Consider the following 25,194-nt stretch of genomic DNA (forward strand, 5'->3'; position numbering starts at 1 on the left):
GATGTTTATTAGAGATGTTATTAGAGATGTTTATTAGGAATGCTTATTAGGAATGCTTATTAGAGATGTTTATTAGAGATGTTTATTAGGAATGCTTATTAGGAATGCTTATTAGGAATGCTTATTAGGAATGCTTATTAGGAATGCTTATTAGGAATGCTTATTAGGAATGCTTATTAGGAATGCTTATTAGGAATGCTTATAAAGAATGCTTATTAGGAATGCTTATCAAATGTGCCCACTAGCTTATTAGAATTGCCCATCAGAAATGTCCATTAGGATACTTCTTAAAAATGTCCATTGAGAATGCGCACTAGAAATGCTCACCAGAAATGCCTATTAGGAATGCTTATGAGATATGTCCACTAGAAATGCATATTAGAAATGCCCATTGGCAATGCTTATTAGAAATATCCACTAGAAAGGCTCATTGGAGATTAAAAATGCTTTCAAGAAACTACCATCAGAGATGCCCACTAGAAATTCTTCTTAGAAATGCTTCTTACTTCTGAGGAATGCTTATTAGAAATGCTTATTAAAAATGCTTTTTAGGAATGATTATTAGGAATGCTTATCAAACGTGCCCACAAGCTTATTAGACATGCTGGTTAGAAATATCCATTTAGAATTTCCGTTAAAAATGTCCACTAGAAATTCTTATTACACGTCCCCACTAGAGATGTGTATTAGAAACGCTTACTAGAAATGCTTATAAGGACTATTAGAAATCCCAACAAAAGATGCCCAATAGAAATGCTTTTTATGAATGCTTATTGGAAATTCCCACTAAAAATGTTTTTCATAAATGCCCATTAGAGCTGCCCACTAGAAATGTATACCAGAACTGTCCACTAGAACTGCCCACTAGAAATGCCCACTAGAAATGCTTACTAGAAATGCTTATTAGAACTGCCCACTAGAATGCTTATTGAAAATTAGAAATGCTTTCAAGAAAGTCAATTAGAGATATCAAGTACTAGAGATGCGTATTGAGAATACTCAGTAGAAATTCCCACTAGAAAAGCCCACTAAACATGTCCACTAAACATGCCTGGCAATATATACGCCCTTGCCAACGCACGCTTGGATGGGTCTCTTCGCGTTTCTACATGCGCCTGTATTCTCCGAGCCTTATCTCCGCTCCACTCACGTAGAAGGCCAACACGCGATATTCATATACTGCCCATGTACAGAAAGCGCCCGCTTTCCCACAATCTTTCGAAAAAAACAACGACAAAACCAAAGCCCAGCGCCTGTCCCTGAAAATTCCCAGAAATTCCCAGGCAACCATAAATGTCCATTTCAACAGGCCAGTCCAAGACTCGCTGCCGCAGCGCGACTGCAATACCCGAGAAGTAGTCACGCACCTGTTCGCAGCGGAGGCAGCGAGGGCTTGTACCCTAATTGGCACGCGCACGACGCCGCCGGTCGCCGCACCTAGCATCTACAGGCTTTCCATGCAGGCCGCGCTCTCCTCCGGCGCTGTGCGGTGTTGAAAATTTTGTCCCATTTCTCATCGTCTGAAAGTCCCCCATACCAAATCACAATACAAAATGGTACGTAGCTTTGCTGCCACAAAAACACATCGAATGTCCGTCAGACCCAAACGCTGTCTCGCTCCAGATTAGGCAGCCATAGAAAAGTGCCCCTCCTTGGGCACTGTCCGCATGATGCCTGTGAACCTAGCTCCATCCATCTCCCAATATGCGAGCATACCATATCCGCATCATATGTGCATCGGCCATTTCCATGTGGATACACTGAAAGCTGTATATTGCCAGCCCTGGCCTCCAAGCGCACTTCCAAAAGCCATTCTGGCTTGTGAACAGAAATACCCGTACCCAGAGCCCATCACTTGCCATATTCATGCCCTTCCTTCCTAGTTCGGACAACGTGGCCAGCGCAAAATTGATCAGACGTAGATGCGAGAAAAACACCCGTCTCAAATACTAACAAATATAGGCCGTCGTTAAAGTTGCTGAGTTGAGATCCAAGTCCGAGGAACAATTGAACCAACAATTGCTTGAGTTGAAGCAAGAGTTGGCCTCTTTGAAGGTCCAAAAGGTCACCAAGGCTGTCCCACAAATCACCGTTGTCAGAAGAAACATCGCCAGAGTTTTGACTGTCATCAACGCCAACCAAAGACAAAGCGTCAGAGAATTGTACGCCGGTAAGAAGTTGCTCCCAAAGGACTTGAGAGCCAAGAAGACCAGAGCTTTGAGAAGAGCCTTGTCCAAGGAGGATGCTGCTAGAGTGACCGTCAAGGCCAGAAAGCAACAAATCGCCTTCCCAAAGAAGGTCTACGCCCTCAAGGCTTAAACTTACATAATATCATGGTATTAATATAGCTGTACAACTCGGTCTTTTGTTTCCCCTATAATCCGTAGAGCTGCTCGCCTGTGGCCAATACATCCCTTGCCATGACACCACGGGCCTCACGCATTCCTTTTCCCGAGCTTGAAATCGTGAATCTTCTGCCTCATTTCCACGTCGTCTATCACATCCTCTAGCGTCAACGGCATCCTGTTGAACGGGTCCGTTGGGTCACTGAGCAAATGCGCCTTGATCGTCGATCGGTCCATGGTAATCCTCGAGCCTGGAAGAATCACTGGGTCTTCCATGAGCGTATACATGAGCGGGTCAAGGAACTCATCAGGAATCTCGCCCATTTCCTCTTCTTGTCTCTCGATCAAGAGTCTCTCTTTCTCAGCAGCTGCGCCAAAGGCATAGAACCGGTCGATTTTCTCTTGTGTGGTCCCTGTCCTCTTCAACAAAATATCCCTCGCTCTGCCAAATAACTGAAAGTCAAACGATCTCCCGTCCTTGGCCACTGCCTGTACAAATTCAGCTTGTCTACTCAAATTGCAATAAATTTGGCAAATATCGGCAAGAATCTTCTTCGGATCAAATTCGTAGTTCTCAGGCGACTTCACTTTAAGGTTGGAACACTTGGGGCCCACCATCAAGCTCAAATTGTAATCCAACATGCCTGCCAAACGGTCAACAAGCTCGGGTATTGTGAACCCTTCAGGTACCTGCTCCGTGAATAACTTGAAAAGCATCATAGTCTGGTTTGCGAGTCCCATATAAGACTTGGCTTTCTTTTCTGCGGACTGCAACTCTTTCTCAAGTTCTTCTGTGGTCCCAAATACCTCCTCGTTACTTTCGCCACCAGACTCTCGTTTCTCCATCTCGACCTGAAATTTGTGAATATTGTTCAACTCATTGAAGGCCTCGTCAAATAAGTATGTCGTGTCGTTCAACATCCGTGCTATGAAACGAATGAAAAACTCAACTTTGTTCTTGGCGTAGTCGCTCAATTGCTTTTTGTAGAACGAATCCTCCCAAAGCTCTTCGATGATCTTGGAAATGTAGAATCTGCTGTTAAATTTGTCGTAGAACTGAGAAGAGGCGCCTGTCTTCTCAATTATAACGTAGATGTCCAAAAGTGAGTATAGGATATTGTCCTTCACAACTGTGTTGTTATAAAAAAGATTCGACAAGTACCCCGGTTCACCAAATTGAGAGCGAATGGTACCGTAGAATATGATTTCGACAATCGATCCTTTTAAGTGTGGGTTTCCAATCAACTCAGGACAGCGCAACAAGGCTACAAAAAACTCCGCAACAATCGAGAGCTTTTCGTCGTTCTTCGTCAAGGGGTTCATATGAAACCGAGAAACGAAGTCGCAATAGCTTATTATGCCTTCCAAACAAGACTCTGGCATGAACTTCCACGGAACTGGCGATTGGCTTTTCAAAAACTCATTGTCGTCAAGTTGGCTCGTCTTTTCGACTTGAAAAGTTGGGATGGAGATCTTAGGTGAGGGATGCTTGTTCTCGGGGTCGATGGTTCTCAAAAAGAACTGTGCCGAGCCAACCACAAAATCAAAAATTTCCAAATTGAGTCCTCTATTCAAAAAAAACGCCTCAATAACCCATCTGGAACACTTGATATTGTTGAGAAAGATAGTGATTCCCGCAATCAACCGATTCTCGGTTCCTAAGCGTCTGCTTTGGACTTCTCTCTGTTGTCTGTACGAGCGCTGTTGGCCTTTCATTTTGTTGTAGTTAGAAATCACGCCACCGATGCCGTACTGAAGATAGGTTAGTGTGAGGTAAAAGCAGTCTGAAATGAAATTGGATTCCTCGTCCATGACATCCTTATAAAACTCTTCGGCTTCCGTAGATGAGGCATATACCCTGGGCTCTTCTTTGACGTCCAATAATTTATTCTTGCCTCCGAAAAAGTAAGGGTCGATTTTGTCAAGCTTCGAGTACGTAGGGAAATTAAGAAAAGGTAAACTCAATCGGACCAACATGTAGGATATGTTGAACATGAAGCCGTCACCGGCCAACTTCTTGGGGTCTGAATAAGATCCGGTTCTCAAGTGTGAGATATTCGCCAAATCAGCAAACCACTTCATGATTGCCTGTCTCGTCTGGGGCGAGCCTCGAATGAGCTTGTCCATGATGAACCATAAACGCTCAGCCAAGGCTTTATACTCATTTTGGATGGTCGAGAAGAGTGGGGCCAATTTTGCATTGCTGAGCTCGATTTCCTGGGTGGGTAAAGCACCACTCAAAAAGTACGAGGTGCACACTTTCGGGTGTAGAGGAGACAACTTTAACAAGGAGCCAAGCAAGGTCCTGTTCTCGAAATGCAAGCCACTAGTGGCATCTGCTGGGCTGAACGAGTCGATCTGTGAGAAGCTGGCACATACGGGTTTCATAGATACTAATGTCTCCCAGAGCGTGAGGTATTTCGTGTACTCGGGATTGTCTATGTTGATGAGGTGAAGGCGCTCAGCCAACTGCGGGAAAATGGCGTTTGTGACGTCCAACACCGCATCTTCTTCGACCGCTTTGACTATTATATCCGCCAAAAGCGTGTGCAAGTCTTGCCTTGAAATAAGAGCAGAGACAGTGTCGGGCAAATTGTTGCCGAGAATCATCTCAGGCACTTGGAAACAGATGAGGCCATACGCGGCACAGTATGAAGAGACAGCAGTCAAAAACCCGAGTTTCGTCTCGTAGTCAGCTGACTTTTTCAGAAGAGTTCTGCGCAGCGCAAACGCCTTGTTGTACACCTCGAACAAGTACAAATAAGGCAACTGGGCGTTAGGTGTGCCTAGTTCTGTGAGGATTTCCACGAAAATCGCGTCAGCACATGTGGGATCTAAGACCTCCGACATGCCCAATGACATGAAATTGTTGGCATCACCACCAAATCCAACGCCAAACAAACTGAGCACCTCACTTCTCAACCACTTGTCCATGGCGATTTCTGGGGAAACTGTATGAGAGGATGCTTGGGTCAGCTCTGCGGCTTTCAAATCGGCTTTTCCGGTGGTAGGAGCCAATTTTTCCGATGATTCCAGTGGTGACGGTTTCAATACCTTATCAGGCGCCTGTTGTTGCTGAGGATCCAATTTTGGTTGTTTCGGAGAGGCCGAAGGCCCTGAGGAAGGTGAGTTGGCAGATAACTGCGCAAGCCGTGCCAATCTCTTGTTTCTGATCTAAGGGGAAAAGTTAGTTACGGCTCAAAACGTGCATGGCGAATAGAGCATAAAGCTACGTACTTCGTCAGGATTACTCATGGTCTCTTTGACTTGATGAATATGTTATACTAGCATAGGTCAAGTATGAGGCTTGGTGTCCGGGTGTGAGGCCACCGGCGCGGGCGATTATCGTGGGGGCTCGCTTAGATGTATACCAGGGTAACAAACGATGTCATGTTATCTTGCAAATCTTAAAAAAGTACGAAAAAACATTAGCCGAGTCTTGATTTGTCAATGAGTATAACAGGCTTACTAGGGTTGTCATTTCAGGAACCTCTGCTGCGCTCAGCACACGCTCTTCGCAGCCAAAAGACAAATTAGCCTTGGTGTGCTTTTTGAGAATATGAGATCCGCACCGAAAATGAGCAAGTTTGGCAATGAGCGTCGGGCGACTTGAATCACAGATGCCTTATTAAAATTTTTAGGATCACCTCGCTAACAGAACAAGATTTGAGTACTTTAGAGAGCTCTTTTCCAGCAATATAGACCCTGGACGTGGTGCTGAAGCGCGCTCGAAGTTACGAAGGGCCGACCTTCGTGCAAGCAATCTCTTGTCTAATGAAAACAGTTTTTCATTGATGGGAATGGCAGCAAAAAGCGCAAATATAGCCCCTTTTTGTCGAAAAAGATTTGGGTTTCTCAGGCAGGTGGCGTTTGGACAAATCGCCTCATCCGGCCGGATCTCGAAAGGCTCCTCCTTGGGATATTTGTTCAATAGATGCTCGCATGAGAAGCACCTCCATCTGCAAATGACAAGCTCATGATCACCAAGGTCTTGCAATCTTTATACGAGCGCTCCAATTACAAAAGCTTCTTTTCGTAATTGAAAGAGAAACCGTCGAATTATCGACATGTCCCAGACAATCATGTCTGCTCACTCAGCCTCACCCGAGACTTGGAATCCTCAGCTTCCCCCTGCCGCATACGTCCTGTATGTGGGCGTTTTCAGCCCCCGGCCTGCACACTCTCGGGAACCACGACAGATCAAACGCGCGCCGCCTTTGGTCCACGATTCTCGACCAGCTCACTGCCCCAATAAAAACACGTCAAATATGTCCAACGAAGAATTGACTCCAGAACAAGTCGAGGGCTATGTTGTGAGTGAGAAAAAGACAATCGAGGAGTACACCAAGCTTGACGCCGAGGATGAGAGTTTGGCCAAATGGAAGGCATCCCTCGGCTTGTCTGCCTCGGCGAACGCGTATCCGGTTGCCCCCGGCGACAAGCGCACAGTAGTCATCGTGGAAATGGCATTGGTATTTCCCGAACTGGATGATTTGGAAACAGTTCTGATTCCTATGGAGGATGCCAACGGTGCTACCATCAAAAAGGACATCGCTTTCACCATCAAGGAAAAGACCGTGTATGAGTTGCGCGTCAAGTTCAGGGTGCAGCACGAAATCATCACGGGTTTGAAATACTTGCATTCGGTGAAGAAGGGACTCGTGCGTGTTGATAAAGTGGACGAGCCATTGGGGTCGTATGCGCCAAACACGACGGAAAAGCCATATTACGAGAAGTCGTTTGGTGCAGTTGAGGCTCCCTCCGGCATGTTTGCCAGGGGGTCTTACTCGGCCATCACAAAGTTTGTTGACGATGATAAGACGGTACACTTGGAGTTTCCGTGGTCATTCCAGATCACTAAGTAGGTCGTTTGGGCCCGATGCGGGCCAACACCGAACTTTTATCTCTTCTTTCAATAGTCAACCCAATTTTATAGACACGGCTTGTAAGTGAGCAAACGCAAGGCGGTTTAGCCGTCGTGTGCACCCAGCCCACTTGCTGCCCGTGCCTTAGTACCCAAACGCTTTTTACCTCCCGACCTGACCGGCACGTATGCTGGTGCTCTTTTCACACCAACACTCACAAAGTCGGGTGTATTCGAGCACACGGCCTTGACATGTGTAGTTTCCATCTTCGCAAACTCTCCAGCTGGTCTCTTAAACTTATGAATAGCCACCTTATTTCGAACCGGGATATAGGAAGGTGCTCTTTGCCTGTCCAATTTTTCTTGGAAACATGCCTGGCCTACCAGGCGTAGAGGTTTTCCTGCTTTGACCCCAGAAAAGCAGTTTCTTGACTTTTGGATAAACGTGTTTTCTCTTGGTGTGTAATTCAATTTACCGGCAGACGTGAATTCTCCATGAGCTCCAGACCTAAAGGTTTGCTTCTTGACATATTCCAGCAATCCTCGGGTGTACTCCTCGTGATAAGCCTCGACATCAAAACCATGGGCGGTCAACTCCGAACCCCTGAGCTCAAACAAGGTTTTCAACTTCTCTTGAGTGTCGAGCTCCAAGTGAGTAGCGCAATGTTTACCCGCTTTCTTCATAAACCTGGAACATTCTTCAACGGGCTTCCGCCAACCTCCGCTTTCGGTCTCTGTATATGCTGATATGTAGAGGAGGGTTTGTGCTCTACTTGTAGCGACATAAAGGCACCTGCGTTCTTCGTTGACGGTTTCGGGTATCGCTTCGTCAATGGCAAATGAAGCAGGCAAAAGGCCCTCACTCGCTCCAGGTACAAAGACGACCGGCCATTCCAAACCCTTCGACCCATGGATTGTGGAGATGGAGATTTTAGGCTTTTTAAGCTGTTCCTCGCTCTTCCCTGGATCGGTATCGTAGAGCGATATCAGTTCGAGAAACTTTCTGATGAACAGAGGGCCCGTAATCTCATCCACGTTTTGGATTTCTGCCTCAGCTAAATCCGGCAATGGGAATTCCGGAGGAAGCTCAAAGGCTAGAAGTTGTGCTTTCACTTCCTCAATATTGAGCTCAATGTCCACTTTTTCCTCAAACTCTTTCAAGATGTTCGAGTTTTTGTATATGCTGTTGAATGCTTCCTCGATAACAGCTTTCTCGTCCCCTGCTCCGATTTCGAATCCTTTGAGCAAAATTTGATGAGTGTCCTCAATAATACGTAAAAACAGAAACAAACTGTCCCTCATTTTTGGCCCAAGTGACGATTTCAAATCTGCTGTGGCGATCCTCTGTAAAGTAAGAAATACCGAGTGATTCGGTTTCCTCATTCTCTCGCCGTCAATCAATGAGTCCAAGTCTGCAAGCGCCTTAGGACCAAGACCACGTTTTGGAAAATTTACACACCTGATGAATGCCAACTTGTCGTCTTTGTTTGTAACACACCTGAGGTAGTCAAGTATAGCTACGACCTCTTTCCTCTCCCAAAATGCTTTGCCACGTACCATGAAGTACGGAATCTTTTTCCTTGTGAGCTCGTTTTCGATCAGCCTTGTTTGGAATGCTGAACGCACCAAGATAGCCATATCAGAATACGAAAAAATACCTTGCGGTAAGCCCGCAAGAAATTCCGCTTGATGTGTGATCCATCTTGCTTCCTCCTCGCTGGAGTCGAGAACTGCATGAAATGGTTTGAAGGATTTCTCAAGTTGGGATGTGAGGTTTTTTACAACTCTTCCAGGCTGTTGACGCATAATAGTCTCTGAAATGTGGAGTATGTCCGACGTGGATCTATAGTTCTCATCCAAAGTAATAATCTTACATGGCTGGTCGCTTGTCTTTAAGTAGTGATCTCTCATCTTTTCAAAGTTTACAGCTTGTGCATCTCTAAATGCATAAATGCTCTGATCGGGGTCTCCTACAATTGTCACATTCGAGTGTAGGGAAGCGCCTTTTGCAAAGCAGTACATGAGCTGCAACTGGATTTCATTTGTGTCTTGGAATTCATCAACAAGGGTGTGTTCAACGTGCCTCAAGACTGGAAAGCAAGAGACTATTTTGAAGCAGTACAAGAGACAATCGTCAAAGTCCAAGACTTTGTTGGCAAGAAGCTCATTTTGGTAGGCCTGGTAAACAACCAGCAAAAGCGCGTTTTTCTGATGCTGCTTGTCGTAGTCTTCGGGCGTCAATCCTGCTGATTTTGCCTTGGAAATGTGTCTTTTGAAAGCTTTGGGATCATATCCATTGAATTTGCCCTTGGCCTCGTTTTTCGTTTTGAACTTGCCTGTTACTGCTGAAGAAAGGGCATCGATACTCTTCCACTGATCAGTGGTTATTTTTGACGTCAATGCGTTCGATAGAATCTGCATTGAGTCTTTCTCATCTGCAATAGAGATATTCGTAAGACCAATCAAATGACCATACTTTTGAATGATTTTGTAGCAGATACTGTGAAAAGTGCCGATTAGGAGCTTCTCGAAAGGAATTTCTGAGCCACAAAATAGCTCACGCAATCGCTCCACCATCTCATTGGCGGCTTTCTTGGTGAAGGTAGTCACTATTATATTCTGTGGAGAGATTCTTTCATGAAGTAAAAGATAGGCAACTCGCGATACGATGACCTTGGTTTTTCCTGTTCCTGGTCCAGCAATTATCTGGAGAACTCCTGAGCTGGGTGACGTCACTGCCTGACATTGCTTGTTGTTGAGAGACGCCAAAATTGTATCCTCAAGCAGAGTTTTCATTTGCTAGCAGGTCAAATTGTGAGAGGTGATTTTAGTGTGTTTTTGATTCCCCACAGCGACGCGGCGCAGGCGGTCGCGTAAACAAACGCTCATGTCGAAGACAGTGCTTTGAAAGTCCTAAAGAAGTTTTATGACACTGTGGGAATTTCCCATTTAAACAGTACTCTCGTATTTATTCCTTCAACTTGTGATACCTTTTACGGAATTCATGGGGATTTTCCAGCAAACAATTTTCATGTAATGACATATAATCATAAATTTTGTAATATACCCGTATAACATACAATTTGATTCTTTTATGTGTCCGACACAAAACTTAAAAAGTCCAAATTAAATACTTTGTTAACGAATTCTGGAAATGGAACAGAATCATGCATCCTTACATACACCAAGAGAAGCAACTAGCTAAACATACGGCTATGATATAGTTTGGTGGCAAATCATTCTCAATCTAGATATCCTGTGCCCTTCCCTAGTGCTATATTCCGCACCAGATAAGTCAAGCGCACCGCACCAACTACCTTGGATTGTGGGGTTTGAACCAAGAAAAAGATAAAGAAAGCCCATAGCCGGACTCCCCCATGTTGCTTCTTCCAGCTGGGGCAGCCGTTTTCTTATTCCAAATATGCTGCGCTAATCTTCTAAGCTGGTCAGATTTGGCTCTGCTGTGCGCAGATCTATATACCGCTCAAAGGGACATCTCGAACAACGATACCATCGATCAACTTACATTCTTCGGGGTTTCACTCAATAGAGTGGTGTTTGATATAGAAGGATATTCAAACACATCTCTCTCGACGGTCAAGAGCTATTTGGACATGAAGTACAGCTTGTTCATGGTTGACTTGTACTGGAACCATTTCACCCAAAACTGGCAGCTTTGTCCCGCCCCAATACCGGCGAATGAAACTATAGATCTCTCCAAAACAGTAGAAGTGCTGTGGAACAATGAAACCTACAACTGTATGCCGGGATTCTCTGTCACGGATTTGTTTCAGCAAGTGAACTCCTATTTATTTGAGACCAATGTGCGGTTGGAGGCGAATGTGGTACAGTTTGCGTTCAATCTCAGGTCCATCTATCATGAAGTGATGGATACGACGCCTTCGAACTCAACTCTGAATATCACCAACACCGCAGGCACCAGCCACGATCTAGTCCCCGCGCCATATCGATCATATAGTCTGGACTACTTGAGTGTCGGGAGCAGCACTTTGAAAGATTCTTTGAGTGCTGTAAAGTCTTACATCTTTAGCCCACTAGATCTCCAGCTGTGGGACCTGCGGCAAAGTCCAAGTGGAGACTCTGTGCGCTACCCTACCCAGGATGCTTATCTTTTCAGCTTGTACAAGAGAGTTTTTCCCTTCGTGCTCAGCAACACTCTCCATAATTCGAGTACGGGCTACAATATTTCTTCCTCGGATACAGATACCATATTTTTTCCAGACGAGTACTACTTTCTGCCATGGGTGGAGACTCTTGAAAATGGACTGTTGGCTCAAAATATCTCGGACACTCTAGAAAACTCCCAACCTTCGGACTTCTGTAACTGGGGCAGGGAGTCCCACTTCCGCTTCGTTGTAGACGATGAGATGACGCCGTTCACAAACCAGACTGTCAATGCGTACCTTGAGAGCGGATTCAGCGCAATTCTCAACTCTTCAAACGTGTCTGCTATGGAAGCAGACGCTCAAGAAAAAACGCTCCAAATTGCCAACAGCTACACACCCGTATCTTTCTGGTCGTGGGCCTCGGACCAGTTTTACGATAGCAAGACGTACAACGAAACTAACAGTGACCAGAAGTACTATCAAAATGACGATGTGTGGTACATCAGGCTGACTTCCCAGACAGCGTACCTGTGCGTGTCTATCACCACGGATGGCTGGGCGGTCCAGAACTGCTACGATAAAATGAGAGGAGTGTGCCAAAATGACTCAGACCCATATTCATGGGAACTCACAAGCGAGATAAAAACGTACATTGACTGGTTGGACGAAGATGAGATCTGCCCAGAAGGATTCAGTGCTGGAATCCCCCACCTGAGCCTCGAGCAATTTTCATTGCGTTCGGTTCTCGTCAGCAAGAACGTCCTGCATCCTGTATGGATTGATCTCAACGATATAACCGTTTCTGGGTGCTATGTTCTGGGCGGACCCTATGCTCTATGTCCGTACCAAGAAGTCTTAAGCACCAGAAATTTCGTGAAGAGTCTCGCCCCAAGTTCAGTGATCGCGCTTTTCTTCATATTCCTAATATTTTGCGAGAGAATACTTATCAAGACGCCGATCCACACAAACAGGAAGCGGTACTGGAAACGCAAAATCGCAGACTATTACAAGGACAACGATTACGAAGGGGTGCCTCTATGATGAGGGTACCTCTATAAGCTATACTGGTTTCGTGACTGGCGGCGAGTTGCAAAAAATGTCGCGTTTGAAATGTCGCGCTTGGGTTCGCGGGAACGACACCAAAAAAAGAGGGCAATCTCGCGAGAGGCGAACAGTAAAATTTGGAAAGCCGTGACCCTGGAATAGACAACCCGGAACACACAATCAAACCCCACAAATCGATTTGAAAATGAACGACCCTCAATGGCAAAAAGTCACCCAAGAGTTGAGACGCCGCATGGCACAAAACGGCACTCGCGGAGGCTCCCCACCAAAATCGCCCCTCGGAATGTTTGCGGGCTTGGGTGGTCTTCTTCTCTTGGGAGGCGCCTCGATGTTGGCACTGAATGCGTTGTTTAACGTCGATGGTGGCCAGAGAGCAATTATCTACTCGCGGTTGCATGGAATCCAGAACCAAATTTACCCCGAGGGAACTCATTTTGTCATCCCTTGGTTCCAAAGGCCAATTGTTTTCGACGTGAGAGCTAAGCCCAGAAACGTGTCTTCCTTGACCGGAACCAAGGACTTGCAGATGGTGAACATCACATGCCGTGTCTTGTTTAAGCCAGATCTTTACCAGTTACCAAATATTTACAGAACATTGGGCCAAGACTACGACGAGAAAGTTTTGCCCTCGATCGTGAACGAAGTGTTGAAGTCCGTGATTGCTCAATTCAACGCCTCTCAATTGATTACGCAGAGAGAGAAAGTGTCGAGGTTGGTGAAGGAGAACCTCGTGCGCCGTGCTTCCAAGTTCAACATCCAGTTGGACGACGTGTCGTTGACTTTCATGACCTTTTCCCCCGAGTTCAGTGCAGCAGTTGAGGCCAAGCAGATTGCTCAACAAGACGCGCAGAGAGCCGCTTTTGTTGTCGACAAGGCCATTCAAGAAAAGCAGCAATTGGTGGTTAGAGCTTCCGGTGAGGCCAAATCCGCTGAATTGATTGGTGATGCGATCAAGAAGTCCAAGGACTATGTCGAGTTAAAGAGATTGGACACTGCCAGAGAGATTGCTCTGATCTTGGCCACCTCTCCCAACAGAATCTTGTTGGACAACGACACGTTGTTGTTGAACACTGTGGTTGATTCCAGGAAGTAGATATCGAATTGTAAATAGTAACGATGAATGAACCAACTAGAAAACCGCAGACACTTGAAGGTGAGATAGTATATTTCATGTATTTATTTTTCCATCCTAAGGTAAATCTTTCGAAGAATTCACAGTGTGAGCCAGATGCTGAATGGGTCAATCACATCACAATCATGAAGTGTTCCGTACAAGTAGACCTAGAAAATACTGAAAAATCCTTCGAAACTAATCACGAATATGCTTTAATGTATCAATTGTGGAAACATAATACTTCCGTGTACACCTGTGGGGTGAGACAAGGTCGCAAGACGCCTTAAAATCCCGAATGAAGACGTGAATATTCCCGAGCTGGGTTATTGTTTGATACCAAAAAGCTGATGCCTTCAACTCCAAAAAAATTCATTGAGAATGAAACGTGCCAACTAGAATTTTTTAGTATAGGTAAGAACTTGTTCTGGGAAATACTGTGTCTACGCTTTGGGGTTTGAATGCAGCCGGGAATCCAGAAAATATTGGGCTCACTCGGACGTAAAACAACGAAGTGCTATTCCCGCTCACTTTAGTAGATATAGGGCCGCATGCCCATATAAAGCTGTGATGGTGAGAGCGATGGGCTTATAAGTGCTTCTAAAAGTAAATCAATATAGTCGGAAATCAAACTTTGTTTCTCGAATGCAACACTAGCTGAGAAGCCCACATGCTACGACTCATGCGCCTTGCGAAAAGTTGAACAGTGAACCACGGGAACTCCAGGGTCCGAGATTGAAAAACATGCAAATATACTGGTGCGCCACCTTGCTCAGTACATCTGCGAGCCGCAAGGCAGTTCGCCGTGAGACTCCTAAAAGATCAGGTTGACGATCCCACTTCCAATGGTGGCGCCAGCACCAAAAATGGCAGCATTGCCCAACTTGCTGCCGAATTTCTTCACGTGTTTCGGGTCGATTCCACTATTATTTTGCTGTGGCAGCTGCTGCTCATGCTGTACCTGTTGCTGACCATTATAGCTAGTAGATGGCGGCGGAAACTGGGAATTTTCACCGTACGAAGGCTGCTGGACAAGGCCACCGTACGAGGGTTGTTGGAATTGGCCGCCATACGAAGGCTGGGCTTGGTAACCCTGCTGGTAGGCAGTGTTTGGGGCAGGTTTGTACATGGGCGGGGCTGCTGCAAAGGAACTGTTCTCCGGGGTATAAGTAGCTTTCTCGTTATTGCTGGGCAAGGGGCTGGGCTCAGACGTATGGAAGTCTTTTTCCGCAACCAGAGTCACGTAGTTCGAGGGAAACACGCCTGCCTGCGCAGGGGAACTGCCCTTCTTATATCCCTTCCACCAGTCCAGAGAAAGGTGCTCCACGACCGCTAGAACGTCGCCCTTCACGAGTTTCAAGTCGCCGCTTTCGCTGGACTCGTAGTCATACGAGGCCTGGCAATAACCAAGCACAGGCGCGGGCGTTCTTTCGGGCAAAGGTACGGGTGCCGGGGTCTGAGGAGAGGAGTCCGAGTCGTCCCGCAACAACGTCTTTTTCAAGGATTCGGCAATGGAGTCTGTGAAAGTGGCATCGAAAGTTGCTTTGGCTGGGCTGGCATTGTTCTTAATGTCGTTTGTTCCAGACAAACTGGGCACCTTGTCCAAGCCCCAGGGAGACATGTCCTTAGCGTATTTCTTGGGAAGCGACAGCATGAGCGAGTCAAAAAGCAGCTTGTCGATGACCTCCGAGTCATACAAAAATTCGAGTTCGGTACGCACGTTTGTGAGCGATCTGTTGATGAGAGCCGCTGACATGGTGTGCAGTGAGGAGAAGTTTCTGGGCCGAGGGCGCTATGGGGTATCACGCAAGATCTGCAGACGAGCAAGATTTCGGGGTCACGTGAGCCGGGTGCAATTCTGGGGCCAATTTGAGGGTAGATTCGGGCTGTAGCGAGTCCAGGTTTTAGTATAGGAATAGTGCTTTGAAAGGCGTAGGCGCAGTGGCACGTTAATGTGGAGCATGGGGGCCGTACTTGTGTGCACACCCAAGCCTGACAACGGTAGTTCTCCACTTTCTCTTTTGGTGGGGCGCGCGGATGGTGAGGCTACTATATTGGTGCTGACGGTTCGTGGTAGAGCAGAGCAATATACATGTTTTCAAGGCTGGGTGACTTTTTCGAGGTTCCGTTGCGTGATTAAGAGGTCATTATGTGGTGAATCAGAGACGAAACAGATGCGACTTAAAGATGAAAAACAGGTGAAGACGAGGTGGAATTAGGTGTGTATTAGGTGTGATTGAGAGGTGATTTGAAAATAAATTAGATGTGACTTACATATGACGTAGATGTGATTTACATCTGGCTTATATATTTTGCGGGTGCTTGTGTATTCTTTCGCAATTCTGGCATTCAACTGACCATATCGTAGAAATGGTACTCTTAAGGACATGGTGATGGAGAGGTGATATTTCAGGCACAAATTTATTATCAGGAGTGCTTTTTTTGGCCCATCGAAAAGAGTCATCATAGTCACTCGTCATGATTAGCGACCTGAGGGCCTACCAGAGCTGAGCGAAAAACTACACCATATGGCAATATGGCCTGGACATTTTGAAGATGCGTTCAGAGTGCAGAGGTTGACCATGAACGATCATTCATACCCTGTCGCAGCAGCTTGCATCAAAGGAATAAGAATCCAGATCTGTATAGCATGAGAAATGCCGGTTTATAAGACAATGGTCCGGAAGATTCCAGGTATAATGGTGCGATAGCCTTTCGAATTGGGCGTTGTTATTTCACATTCCAGGTATTTGATATAGATATACAGTACGACCGGGGGACATGAGTCGCCTGAGCCAGCGGTGATGTTTCATGGCATCACCATTGAGTTTTCAATGAAGGATTCCCCACGACGGTTTATGAATACGGTTTTGGCTTTGGGGGTCAGGTCCATTTCTTGCGTACTTGGCGTCATGGCCGCCATTGTGGTGGTGATGAACAGTCCCAATCCATTTCAAACGCATCTACTTTCTGCGGATTTTGGACAAAAGCTAATGTAGTTGAAGAGTTGAAGGACCTTCAGAACTAGTGCGATGCAAATTGGTGCGATGCAATACTGGTGCAATGCAAGTGTAGTAGAACCGGTGCAATACAGACTGGTGCACTACAAAGGTGAATGTCACTACTGGCCTACGACTACTGCAGTAATGCAGCTGCAATAACACTACCGAAACCACAGGAATCATGTCACTGCATAACAGCACTGCAGTAACACTACTGCTATAACACTACAGTTATATGACTACAGCCATAATATTACTGCGATCAACAATATTAATGCTGTGCCAGCACTGCTATAATACTCCCACATTAATATGACTATAATAAAATGACTGCATTAACACTACTGCAGTAACGTTTTTTTTTTTTTCAAAAAATAATTATATTATTGAGAGATGTAAGACCCCACCGCAAAAACTATAAAGAAAAAAAAAGAAAAAAAAAAAACAACTATAATAGATCGCAACATTGGCGCGGGCCTCAATTCACGAAGTCTCCCAATAAGGATGTGTCTCCCCTCAAAAAGACGTCTGCCCATAACCCACGTCGACCACTTGAACAAAATTACGTAAACGTCATCGTCACATAGGATATGTTTTGCGAAGGGCCCAGGATCATATTTTATCTGACAAGGCGGCAAGACGTACATTTGGCTTTGCCTCTTGGCCCCTAAGACAATGAACGCTGCGAACGACTAACAAATCATGTGAAGTTTCTTAAATTGCCAAAGGAAGTATTTAAAAGAGCTAGCACTTCCCTTGAATGCATTACTTCAAAGCCGATTTTTGCCACCAGAAGTGCGTATTCTCACACTCATTGTATAGGTCGGCTAACCCCTGACCGCCATAGCAGCGTTTCAAACAAAGCCTGCATTCGAATCGTGACTCCCAGCTTTATTTTCGTGAGGGAACATGGAAGCCGTGGTTGAATAGATGGAGGGCGGTGAGACCCTTTTGCGCCAACCATTCTTGTTAAAGATCACGAGGAAAAGCCCGGGCGAAGTGGTTAGGCTCCTTCTGTTTGTGCCCGCTCAATGAACGAAAAGCCGTTCATTGTATAGCTTCGATCTCATGAGGTTTTGTATGTAATCGGCTCTGATGAGGCCCAGCAGACACCATCCGGTCAGTGTGGTGAGCCATACTACCGAGGCCACTGCAATATACTATTCTGTAATTACTGTGATATCGCCACTGCAATTATGATGCTGCCACAGAAAACCACCGCAGAGATTTTACTGCAATATCACCACCACCGTGACATTACTACAATTCCGTCACTGCTGCAAAAGTACTACTATAATGCCACCGCAACACCACCACTGCTTTGATGCTAGAATATCAACAATATCAATGCGATACCACCACTGCAATTGTACGACTGCATTAATCGGCAAAAATAATACGGCAAAAAATTACTGCAATAACTCTACCACCGTGACATTACTACAATTCCATCACTGCTTCAAAAGTACTACTATAACGCCACCCAACATCACCACTGCTTTGATGCTAGTGCGAGAATATCAATATTGTCAATTCTATACCACCACTGCAATTGTACAACTGCATTAATCGGCAAAAATAATACGGCAAAAAATTACTGCAATAACACTACCGCAGCAATGATTCCGCAATACCACCACTATAAGACCACCACTATGATACCACCAGTATGATACCACTACTGCCAGAATATCAATATTGTCAATGCTATACCACCACTGCTATAATAACAGCACATTGAGATTACCGCAATAATTTACCGCAAGGACATCACAGCAATAACACTGCCGCAATAATATTACCGCAATAACACTACCGCGAAAATATTACCGCAAAAAATTACTGCAATAACACTACCGCAGTAATGATATTGCAATGCCACCAGTGCAATATCACCAGTGCAATACCACCACTACCACCACTATAGGACCACCACTATAATACCACCACTATAATACCACCACCATGACACCACCACTACAATACCACCACTATAAGACCACCACTATAAGACCACCACCATAACACCACCACTATAACACCACCACCATAATACCACCACTATAACACCACCACCATAAGACCTCCACCGATTTATTACTACTAGTACCAATGCTAGACCAGCACTGCTATGATACTATCACATCAATATTCCCGCAATGCCACCACTATGTCTACTACAAGAACACCCATAGTGTCAATGCTACCCCCCCCACTACAAGCCAACACCAACGTCGAATGCAGCGCGGACCCGCAGACCAGTCACATCCAGAGAAACTCGAGTGCGCACTGGACAGACCACGCCAGCTCCTAGCCACGCGGCTCACCCTACGCAACCCTCCAAGCACCATAAAAAAAACCAACCTCCCGCCACAAGCCTCGTGTGAAACCAGCATCTTTCTTCTTCCCGCCCCCTACTGGAACTGAGCGGCCGCGGCGCAGCGCCCGGCGCTTCCGTCGGCCCCAGCCCGCACCCGCTGCCCCGCGGTCGTGCGCCGGCACGAATGACTCAAGGCGCCCCGCCGGCCCTCTCGCAAAAAAATTATAAATCGCAGGGCCGCGCACCGGCAGTCTTGCAATCGAGCAAGAAGCCAGACCCCAGTGCCGCCGCCCCCCCTCGCCCCACCAGCACAAAGACCTGAACATGCGTGGATCCGCACTTGCCATGCTCCGCCAGGCCAGAAGCAAGGTGACCTCGTCGTCCACCTCGGCCTTGGCGTACAAGACGTTGCACCGCAACCAGAAGCGCCCGGCCTTGCCCACGTTCGACACGCCCAACTGGTCCGCGGACGCCGCGGTGTCGTCGATTCTCTACGAGACACCCGTGCCCTCCAAGGCCCCCCGGAAACAGCACGTGTTGAACTGCTTGGTGCAGAACGAGCCCGGCGTGTTGTCGTCCGTGTCGGGCACCTTGGCTGCGCGCGGCTTCAACATCGACTCGCTTGTGGTGTGCAACACTGCGGTGAAGGACTTGTCGCGCATGACCGTGGTGTTGCGTGGCCAGGACGCGGTCGTGGAGCAGGCGCGGCGCCAGATCGAGGACTTGGTGCCGGTGTACGCGGTGTTGGACTACACCAACGCCGAGATCGTGCAGCGCGAGTTGTTGTTGGCGCGGATCTCGTTGTTGGGCCCCGAGTACTTCCAGGACTTGATTGCCGCGCACAAGGAGTACGCCAGCGAGGGCTCCGCGCTCCCGGACTTGGCCGCGCGCGACAGCGAGTTCCACCCCAGCAACTTGGCGCCATCCGCGGCGTTGAGGCAGAAGCACGCGCATTTGCAGCACATCTCGACCATCGTGGACAAGTTCGGCGGCAAGGTCGTGGACATCTCCGACCGCAACGTGGTGGTGGAGTTGAGCGCCAAGCCCTCGCGCGTGTCGTCGTTCATCCAGTTGTTGCACCCGTTCGGCATCTTGGAGATCGCCCGCTCCGGCATGATGGCCTTGCCAAGGACCCCGTTGGAGGAGAGCTCGCCCAGCGACGAGGACGCGGTGGACGCCAACGACGTCGTGGACGCCTCGCAGTTGCCTCCGGGCTAGGACTGTGCGCCGCCGTATATATATAGCACCAATGACACCCGGAGGCTCGCCGTCACATGCGCGGGCCTTGCCACGACCCCTCCTCCCGTAGGCCGCCCGTGGGGGCAAGTCCCGAGCCGGGCACATGCGCATACCCTCACCGCCGCCCCGGGGACTGGTGTGGGCTCTGGATTTGGCGGACGTCTGGTTCTGGGCCTGCGAGGCTCGCGAAGACCATTCACTGCAACCAGTGGTTTGTCTTTCGCCAGGCTTCTGCCGCGCCTCCCTCTCAACATACCTAATACATCTTCCTTTTTTTATTAGCTCAGCTCTCGAGCACACAATTCTGCGACGGGCCAGGCCAGGCCGGCCCTATGTATTTTATTCACCGAGCGTGGGACTGGAAATCTAAAGTGTCGTGGACACAAAACAATGTGGGCGCACAATACTGCTATTGACTCTAGTGGACTACACCGACCTACCGGAGAACACTCGCGCACTGTATTGCTCTTAAATGCGACGGAAACATGGTCCAAGGTTCATTTTTTTGCGGTCTGCAAAGCGTCAGGTATAACGAGGCTCTTGATCTTCAACAACACCTCATGGCTGAAATTCAAAAGGCCTGTTATCCATGCGATTGTTCTGGAGAAGCCGCGGGGCCAGCCGCAGTCCTCCATCCTGCTCGCCTCACATGGCAGGCCCAGTAGCCAGACATGGCATTGCTAGGATCCCGGAGCCGGGCGTGCGGAGGTTGAGCGGCTACGGACGTCTATCAGACTCCGAGCATGTCGAGATTTTCGAGTACTCCATGTATTTATTGTGTGTATATATTGTACATAGTCATGGTATATATTGTATGGGTGTATATTGTACGGGTATATATTGTAGGGGTATACATTGTAGGGGTATATATTGTATGGGTATATATAGTATGGGTATATATAGTATGGGTATTTATTGTATGGGTGTATTGTATATGGGTATATATTGTATCTATGGTGTGTAGTATCGTATGTATATATACTGTATATCCATGGTATGTATACATTGTATGTATATATTTTGTATGTGCTCGCGCCTTTTCACTTGAGCCAATGCTGGGTTATCTCTTTATAGATTTTCGTTGGTGGTTGGGCTTTGCATCTTCACTGACACCCTGTAATATGATGTTTCTTGCATATATGATATATGTCTATGTATATGTCTAGTATGTATATGTAGTGTGGGTATATTTACTGTATAAATTGTACGTGTATATAGTGCATATATTGTAGGTATATATAGTGTACATCTATCGCATGAATATATGGTACATCTATTGTATGTATATATAGTGCATATATTGTAGGTGTATATAGTTCATATATTGCAGCTATATATATTGCGTCCATCGCAAATATAGGGTACATGAATCTAGGGTACATCCATTGTATATATTGTATGTATGGGGCCAGGCCTGCTCGCGGCCGGTCCTCTGCCCCCGGTCCTGTCATCCATTCACCATCCATGGTGGCTCGCGTAGACGGTTCCATAATTATGCCGCTTCTTTCAGTCCCTTGGCTCCCCAGCGCCATCCCCTGCCCAGAACCCCGTTCCCGTTCCAGGCGGCCCTGTTCTCCAGGCCCAGGTTCGCACGCCCTCCGGCCCGGTCCCATATTTCGCAGCAATGGCAGACCGCTGCAGCGGCCCGCTGGCGCCAGGCCCCGCGGCACGTGACCGCGGCCTCGCGCGGCCCTGTCATGTCGCGGCCTTTTCGTGGCCCTAAGCCCCCGGCGGCTCACTACTCCATACTATCGACCATCTGAGACACGGTTAAAAAAATGCATCCGAACCAGCAGCATGCGCCGGGGCGCCCGCCCAGACCCCCGGGCTACGCCGGGACCGCCGCCGGCCCGAACGGCCGCGGACTAGCGGGCGACTTGGTATTCCAGCAGGGCCCCCTCCTTCTGCCCAGGGACCCTCCAAACCCATGGAGCCACCCTGCCCGGCCAGACCACGGGCATCCCCCACAAAGCCTACAAAGCCCACAAGGCCTACAGACCCTACAAGGCCTTCAAAACACACAAGGCCTTCAAAACACACAAGGCCTTCAAAACACACAAGGCCTTCAAAACACACAAGGCCTACAGACCCCACAAAGCCTACAGACCCCACAAAGCCTACAGACTCTCAACACACACGCCCCTCGAGCTCTTCAAAACACACAACCCCCTCGAGCCCCTCAAAACACGCAAAACACGCCAAACACGCCAAATGTACCAACGACTCAACAGGACATGCGAACCCCGCACAACCCCCCGTTTGCCTTCGCGCGCTACCCGTACCTCGGCCCTGCGCCCGGCCCCCAGCCGCTCCCGCCGCGCCATCCCGGGCCGCCGCTGCTGTACGCCTTGAACATGGCGCCCAGCCCAGCCGCCCACAAGGCGTACCACGATCTCCACTCCAGCGCCGCCCCGGCCGTGTTCAGCGACACGCTCCTGGCGTCGCTGGTCAGCCAGCACTCCGCAGACCTTTCCGGCGGCGAGCCGGTGCGGCCCGCGCCCACCAACGGCGGCGCGGACCCGCGCGTCAGGCCGGAACCGGCGCCCCTGGCCCCCGCCGGGCCCAAGCACGCCTCGGGCCGCAAGCGCTCGTCCACGGCGTGCGACAAGTGCCGCCAGAAGAAAATCAAGTGCGACAACGTCAAGCCGCGCTGCGGCTCGTGCGCGCGCAACGGCATCAGGGACTGCTGCTACAGCTCGGAGACCACCGGCCCGGACTTCTGGCTCCTGGAAATGGCGTACAACGGCCTCGCGTCGAAGCTCGACGGCATCATGGAGGAGCTCCGGGGCCGGGGCGCGCGCGCCGCGCCGCCCAAGAAACGCCGGACCCACGCGTCGCCAGGCCCCGGCATTCCGCTCTGGGACGCGTCCCTCACCAGCTTGTTTGCGTGGCCGTACTTGCAGGAACAGCTCGGCTGGGACCCCCGCCACGCGGCGCGCCACGTGGGCCGTGTGGTGTCGGCGTGCGAAGAGCCCAGTGCGTGCTGGCCCGCGCCCGGGTCCGTGGAGGAGCAGCTCGCCACGGCCGCGGCCGTCGAGGCCGACTTCCAGCAGCACTTCGGCTCGCATCTCAACGCGTTCTTGATCAACTCGCACACCAAGGTGCCGTTCTTGGACATTGCGGAGCTCGTCGAGCTGCTCGAGGTGTTCACCTTGATCCGCAACGCCGATCCCCGGGTGACCGTGCTGCGGCTCCTCGCGGAGTTCCACGCGCTCAGAAGCACCGAGCGGGTCGGGGCCTGCTACTCCCGCGCGCTCGTGGCGGCCGGAAGGGAGGACTCGCGCGGCCTCCAGAAGGCGTATCGGAATCTCTGTGAGACCATGCCCATGTTGTTGATGGTGTGTGCCATCGGCGTCATCTCGGTGCCGGTCTCGCTCGACAACATCGGCACCTACGAAAACTCCCTCGAGGAACGCGCGTCCATGGGCGCACACAAGACCCCCAAAGCCGCAGCGGGCCCTGCGGCTGGCCAAAACAGATTTGCCTTGAGCCAGATGTACATTGCACACGCGGCTTACGTGACGGCCGTCTTCCCAAAGTCCTTGAGACCATCCACGATCCCTTCGGTCAAGTACCACGTGTTGCTATCCCAGTACCACCACGATACTCTCAATCCCTCGTTAGCCCATGAGGAAATCATCATCGCCAGCACCGGCTTGGTGCTATTCATCGAAAAGACCAGAATGAGAGCCGGGCTCGCCGCTGGTCTGGCCGATGTCCCGCGCGACGATGCCCTCGTCAACAGGCTCTTCTGGACTTGCTTGAAGCTCGAGTGTGAATTGCGGGTGGAAATGTGCCCTCATGTTCCCCTTTCAGCGATTACTCAGATCACGCCGCCTTCGTCGTTTTTCAAGATCCCAGACCCCTTCCAAGAAGGAGATCACACGAGCGAAAGCATCAGAATCGCCAACAAGTACGACGACCAAAACACTTGGTACTACTTTCTCACCGAAATTGCATTGAGAAAGGTGGAGAACAACATGCTCGATGAAGTATACCGCGCCAGGCTGGACCGCTTCCTTTGGGACTGTCCGAGGTTTGCCAAATACCACGTGTGGAAGCTCACCATAAAATATCTGAACCACTTGAATAGCATCGTCGCTTCTCTCACCCCTGCTATCAGAAAATTCGTCTTGATGGAAACAGATCCAGCACAGATCTATGCTTCGATTAAACGAAAAGCTAGTAGGAGAAAGAAAGCAGTGTGTGAAGAAGATCAAATTCCCCAGATACTAGACGACTTTTTGGTGGACGAGGACTTGCTCCATCATGCCCAGTCTGAAGCGGTCATGTTCATCAAAACTAGAATTCTTAGTTCCAAGATGATATTGATGAGGCCACTTGTGTACATGTGCTTGCATGGTCAGATTCTGTTCGAGGAAATCACAGAGGCAGCCGCTGAAGTCTTAGCACAAGCTCAAGTCAGTCAGCCTGACCTGAGTTTCAATGAGTTTCCTGACGAAATGTCCCATTCAAGCAGTACGACATGCACGGGACTGGCGTCTGAAAGATCCATCTATCTGCTGGCAGCTATGTTGAATTTTCTTGATAATGATGACGAAGATCTTGAAGAAGGTGAGGTACAGCAATCTTATCTCGAGAACCTAAGCAAGACATCGGGCCTCGAGGATTTTAGTGACCTAGTGGAGCTTGCCGAGAGCAATGATGGGCTGGAGGAATCTTATCAGACTGACTACGATATGGCCAGGAAAAGGGTTTTGAAATGGTTTGTGGCGGGCCTCATTACCATTCCAAAGCTCACCATTCCCAAATTGAGTCTGTATAGACATCCAGGCTCCTGGTACTATATCCGAAACTTGGTTTTGGGCGTCATATTGCTGTTTTTGATGTACAGAAGGACTCGCGACTACGTTGTGAATTTGATGAAAGAGTCCAAAGCTTATGACCAAACTACGAACAACACGCAGAGCGTTGAAGTATTGAGCCTGATATTCAAAAAGGAAGATGTCCAGACACTATTGGAGCATGCTCTTTTAGTATTGGACTACTGGAAAGAAGAGCGTAAGGACTGCGCGGTATATGGCGAGTACTTACGCCAGTGCTTGAGCTGTCTTTGAGTGCATACAGATAACGGTCCGAGACTCGCATTTCACAAATTTA

General features: G+C 48.5%; 9 protein-coding genes across 9 annotated transcripts; 6 read left to right on the plus strand and 3 right to left on the minus strand.

The window, feature by feature from the left end:
* Positions 1-1,553: 1,553 nt before the first annotated feature.
* Positions 1,554-2,319, plus strand: RPL35 (60S ribosomal protein uL29; the record flags this gene model as incomplete). Its single annotated transcript, XM_018853763.1, has 2 exons — positions 1,554-1,556; positions 1,963-2,319. 2 exons carry the CDS (start codon positions 1,554-1,556, stop codon positions 2,317-2,319), a joined length of 360 nt encoding a protein of 119 aa, XP_018714735.1.
* Positions 2,320-2,435: 116 nt separating this feature from the next.
* METBIDRAFT_77088 (ubiquitin-ubiquitin ligase) lies at positions 2,436-5,600 on the minus strand (the record flags this gene model as incomplete). Its single annotated transcript, XM_018858636.1, has 2 exons — positions 2,436-5,519; positions 5,583-5,600. 2 exons carry the CDS (start codon positions 5,598-5,600, stop codon positions 2,436-2,438), a joined length of 3,102 nt encoding a protein of 1,033 aa, XP_018714736.1.
* A 1,013-nt stretch (positions 5,601-6,613) lies between these two features.
* Positions 6,614-7,210, plus strand: RDI1 (Rdi1p; the record flags this gene model as incomplete). The annotated part of the gene is made up of 1 exon (XM_018856672.1): positions 6,614-7,210. The coding sequence occupies one exon, from the start codon at positions 6,614-6,616 to the stop codon at positions 7,208-7,210; it is 597 nt and encodes a 198-aa protein (XP_018714737.1).
* Positions 7,211-7,522: 312 nt separating this feature from the next.
* Positions 7,523-10,005, minus strand: METBIDRAFT_10411 (DNA helicase; the record flags this gene model as incomplete). Its single annotated transcript, XM_018853765.1, has 2 exons — positions 7,523-7,589; positions 7,643-10,005. The coding sequence occupies 2 exons, from the start codon at positions 10,003-10,005 to the stop codon at positions 7,523-7,525; spliced, it is 2,430 nt and encodes an 809-aa protein (XP_018714738.1).
* A 581-nt stretch (positions 10,006-10,586) lies between these two features.
* On the plus strand, positions 10,587-12,377 carry METBIDRAFT_10412 (uncharacterized protein; the record flags this gene model as incomplete). Its single annotated transcript, XM_018853766.1, has 1 exon — positions 10,587-12,377. The coding sequence occupies one exon, from the start codon at positions 10,587-10,589 to the stop codon at positions 12,375-12,377; it is 1,791 nt and encodes a 596-aa protein (XP_018714739.1).
* A 208-nt stretch (positions 12,378-12,585) lies between these two features.
* Positions 12,586-13,494, plus strand: PHB2 (prohibitin subunit; the record flags this gene model as incomplete). Its single annotated transcript, XM_018858637.1, has 1 exon — positions 12,586-13,494. One exon carries the CDS (start codon positions 12,586-12,588, stop codon positions 13,492-13,494), a length of 909 nt encoding a protein of 302 aa, XP_018714740.1.
* An 832-nt stretch (positions 13,495-14,326) lies between these two features.
* PIN3 (Pin3p) lies at positions 14,327-15,268 on the minus strand (the record flags this gene model as incomplete). The annotated part of the gene is made up of 2 exons (XM_018856737.1): positions 14,327-15,060; positions 15,103-15,268. The coding sequence occupies 2 exons, from the start codon at positions 15,266-15,268 to the stop codon at positions 14,327-14,329; spliced, it is 900 nt and encodes a 299-aa protein (XP_018714741.1).
* A 3,911-nt stretch (positions 15,269-19,179) lies between these two features.
* Positions 19,180-20,052, plus strand: ILV6 (acetolactate synthase regulatory subunit; the record flags this gene model as incomplete). The annotated part of the gene is made up of 1 exon (XM_018858638.1): positions 19,180-20,052. One exon carries the CDS (start codon positions 19,180-19,182, stop codon positions 20,050-20,052), a length of 873 nt encoding a protein of 290 aa, XP_018714742.1.
* A 2,375-nt stretch (positions 20,053-22,427) lies between these two features.
* On the plus strand, positions 22,428-25,151 carry ZCF27 (Zcf27p; the record flags this gene model as incomplete). The annotated part of the gene is made up of 1 exon (XM_018857007.1): positions 22,428-25,151. The coding sequence occupies one exon, from the start codon at positions 22,428-22,430 to the stop codon at positions 25,149-25,151; it is 2,724 nt and encodes a 907-aa protein (XP_018714743.1).
* Positions 25,152-25,194: the final 43 nt, after the last annotated feature.

Source organism: Metschnikowia bicuspidata (assembly GCF_001664035.1).
Source record: "Metschnikowia bicuspidata var. bicuspidata NRRL YB-4993 chromosome Unknown METBIscaffold_1, whole genome shotgun sequence".
Taxonomy (NCBI): Eukaryota; Fungi; Ascomycota; class Pichiomycetes; order Serinales; family Metschnikowiaceae; genus Metschnikowia; species Metschnikowia bicuspidata.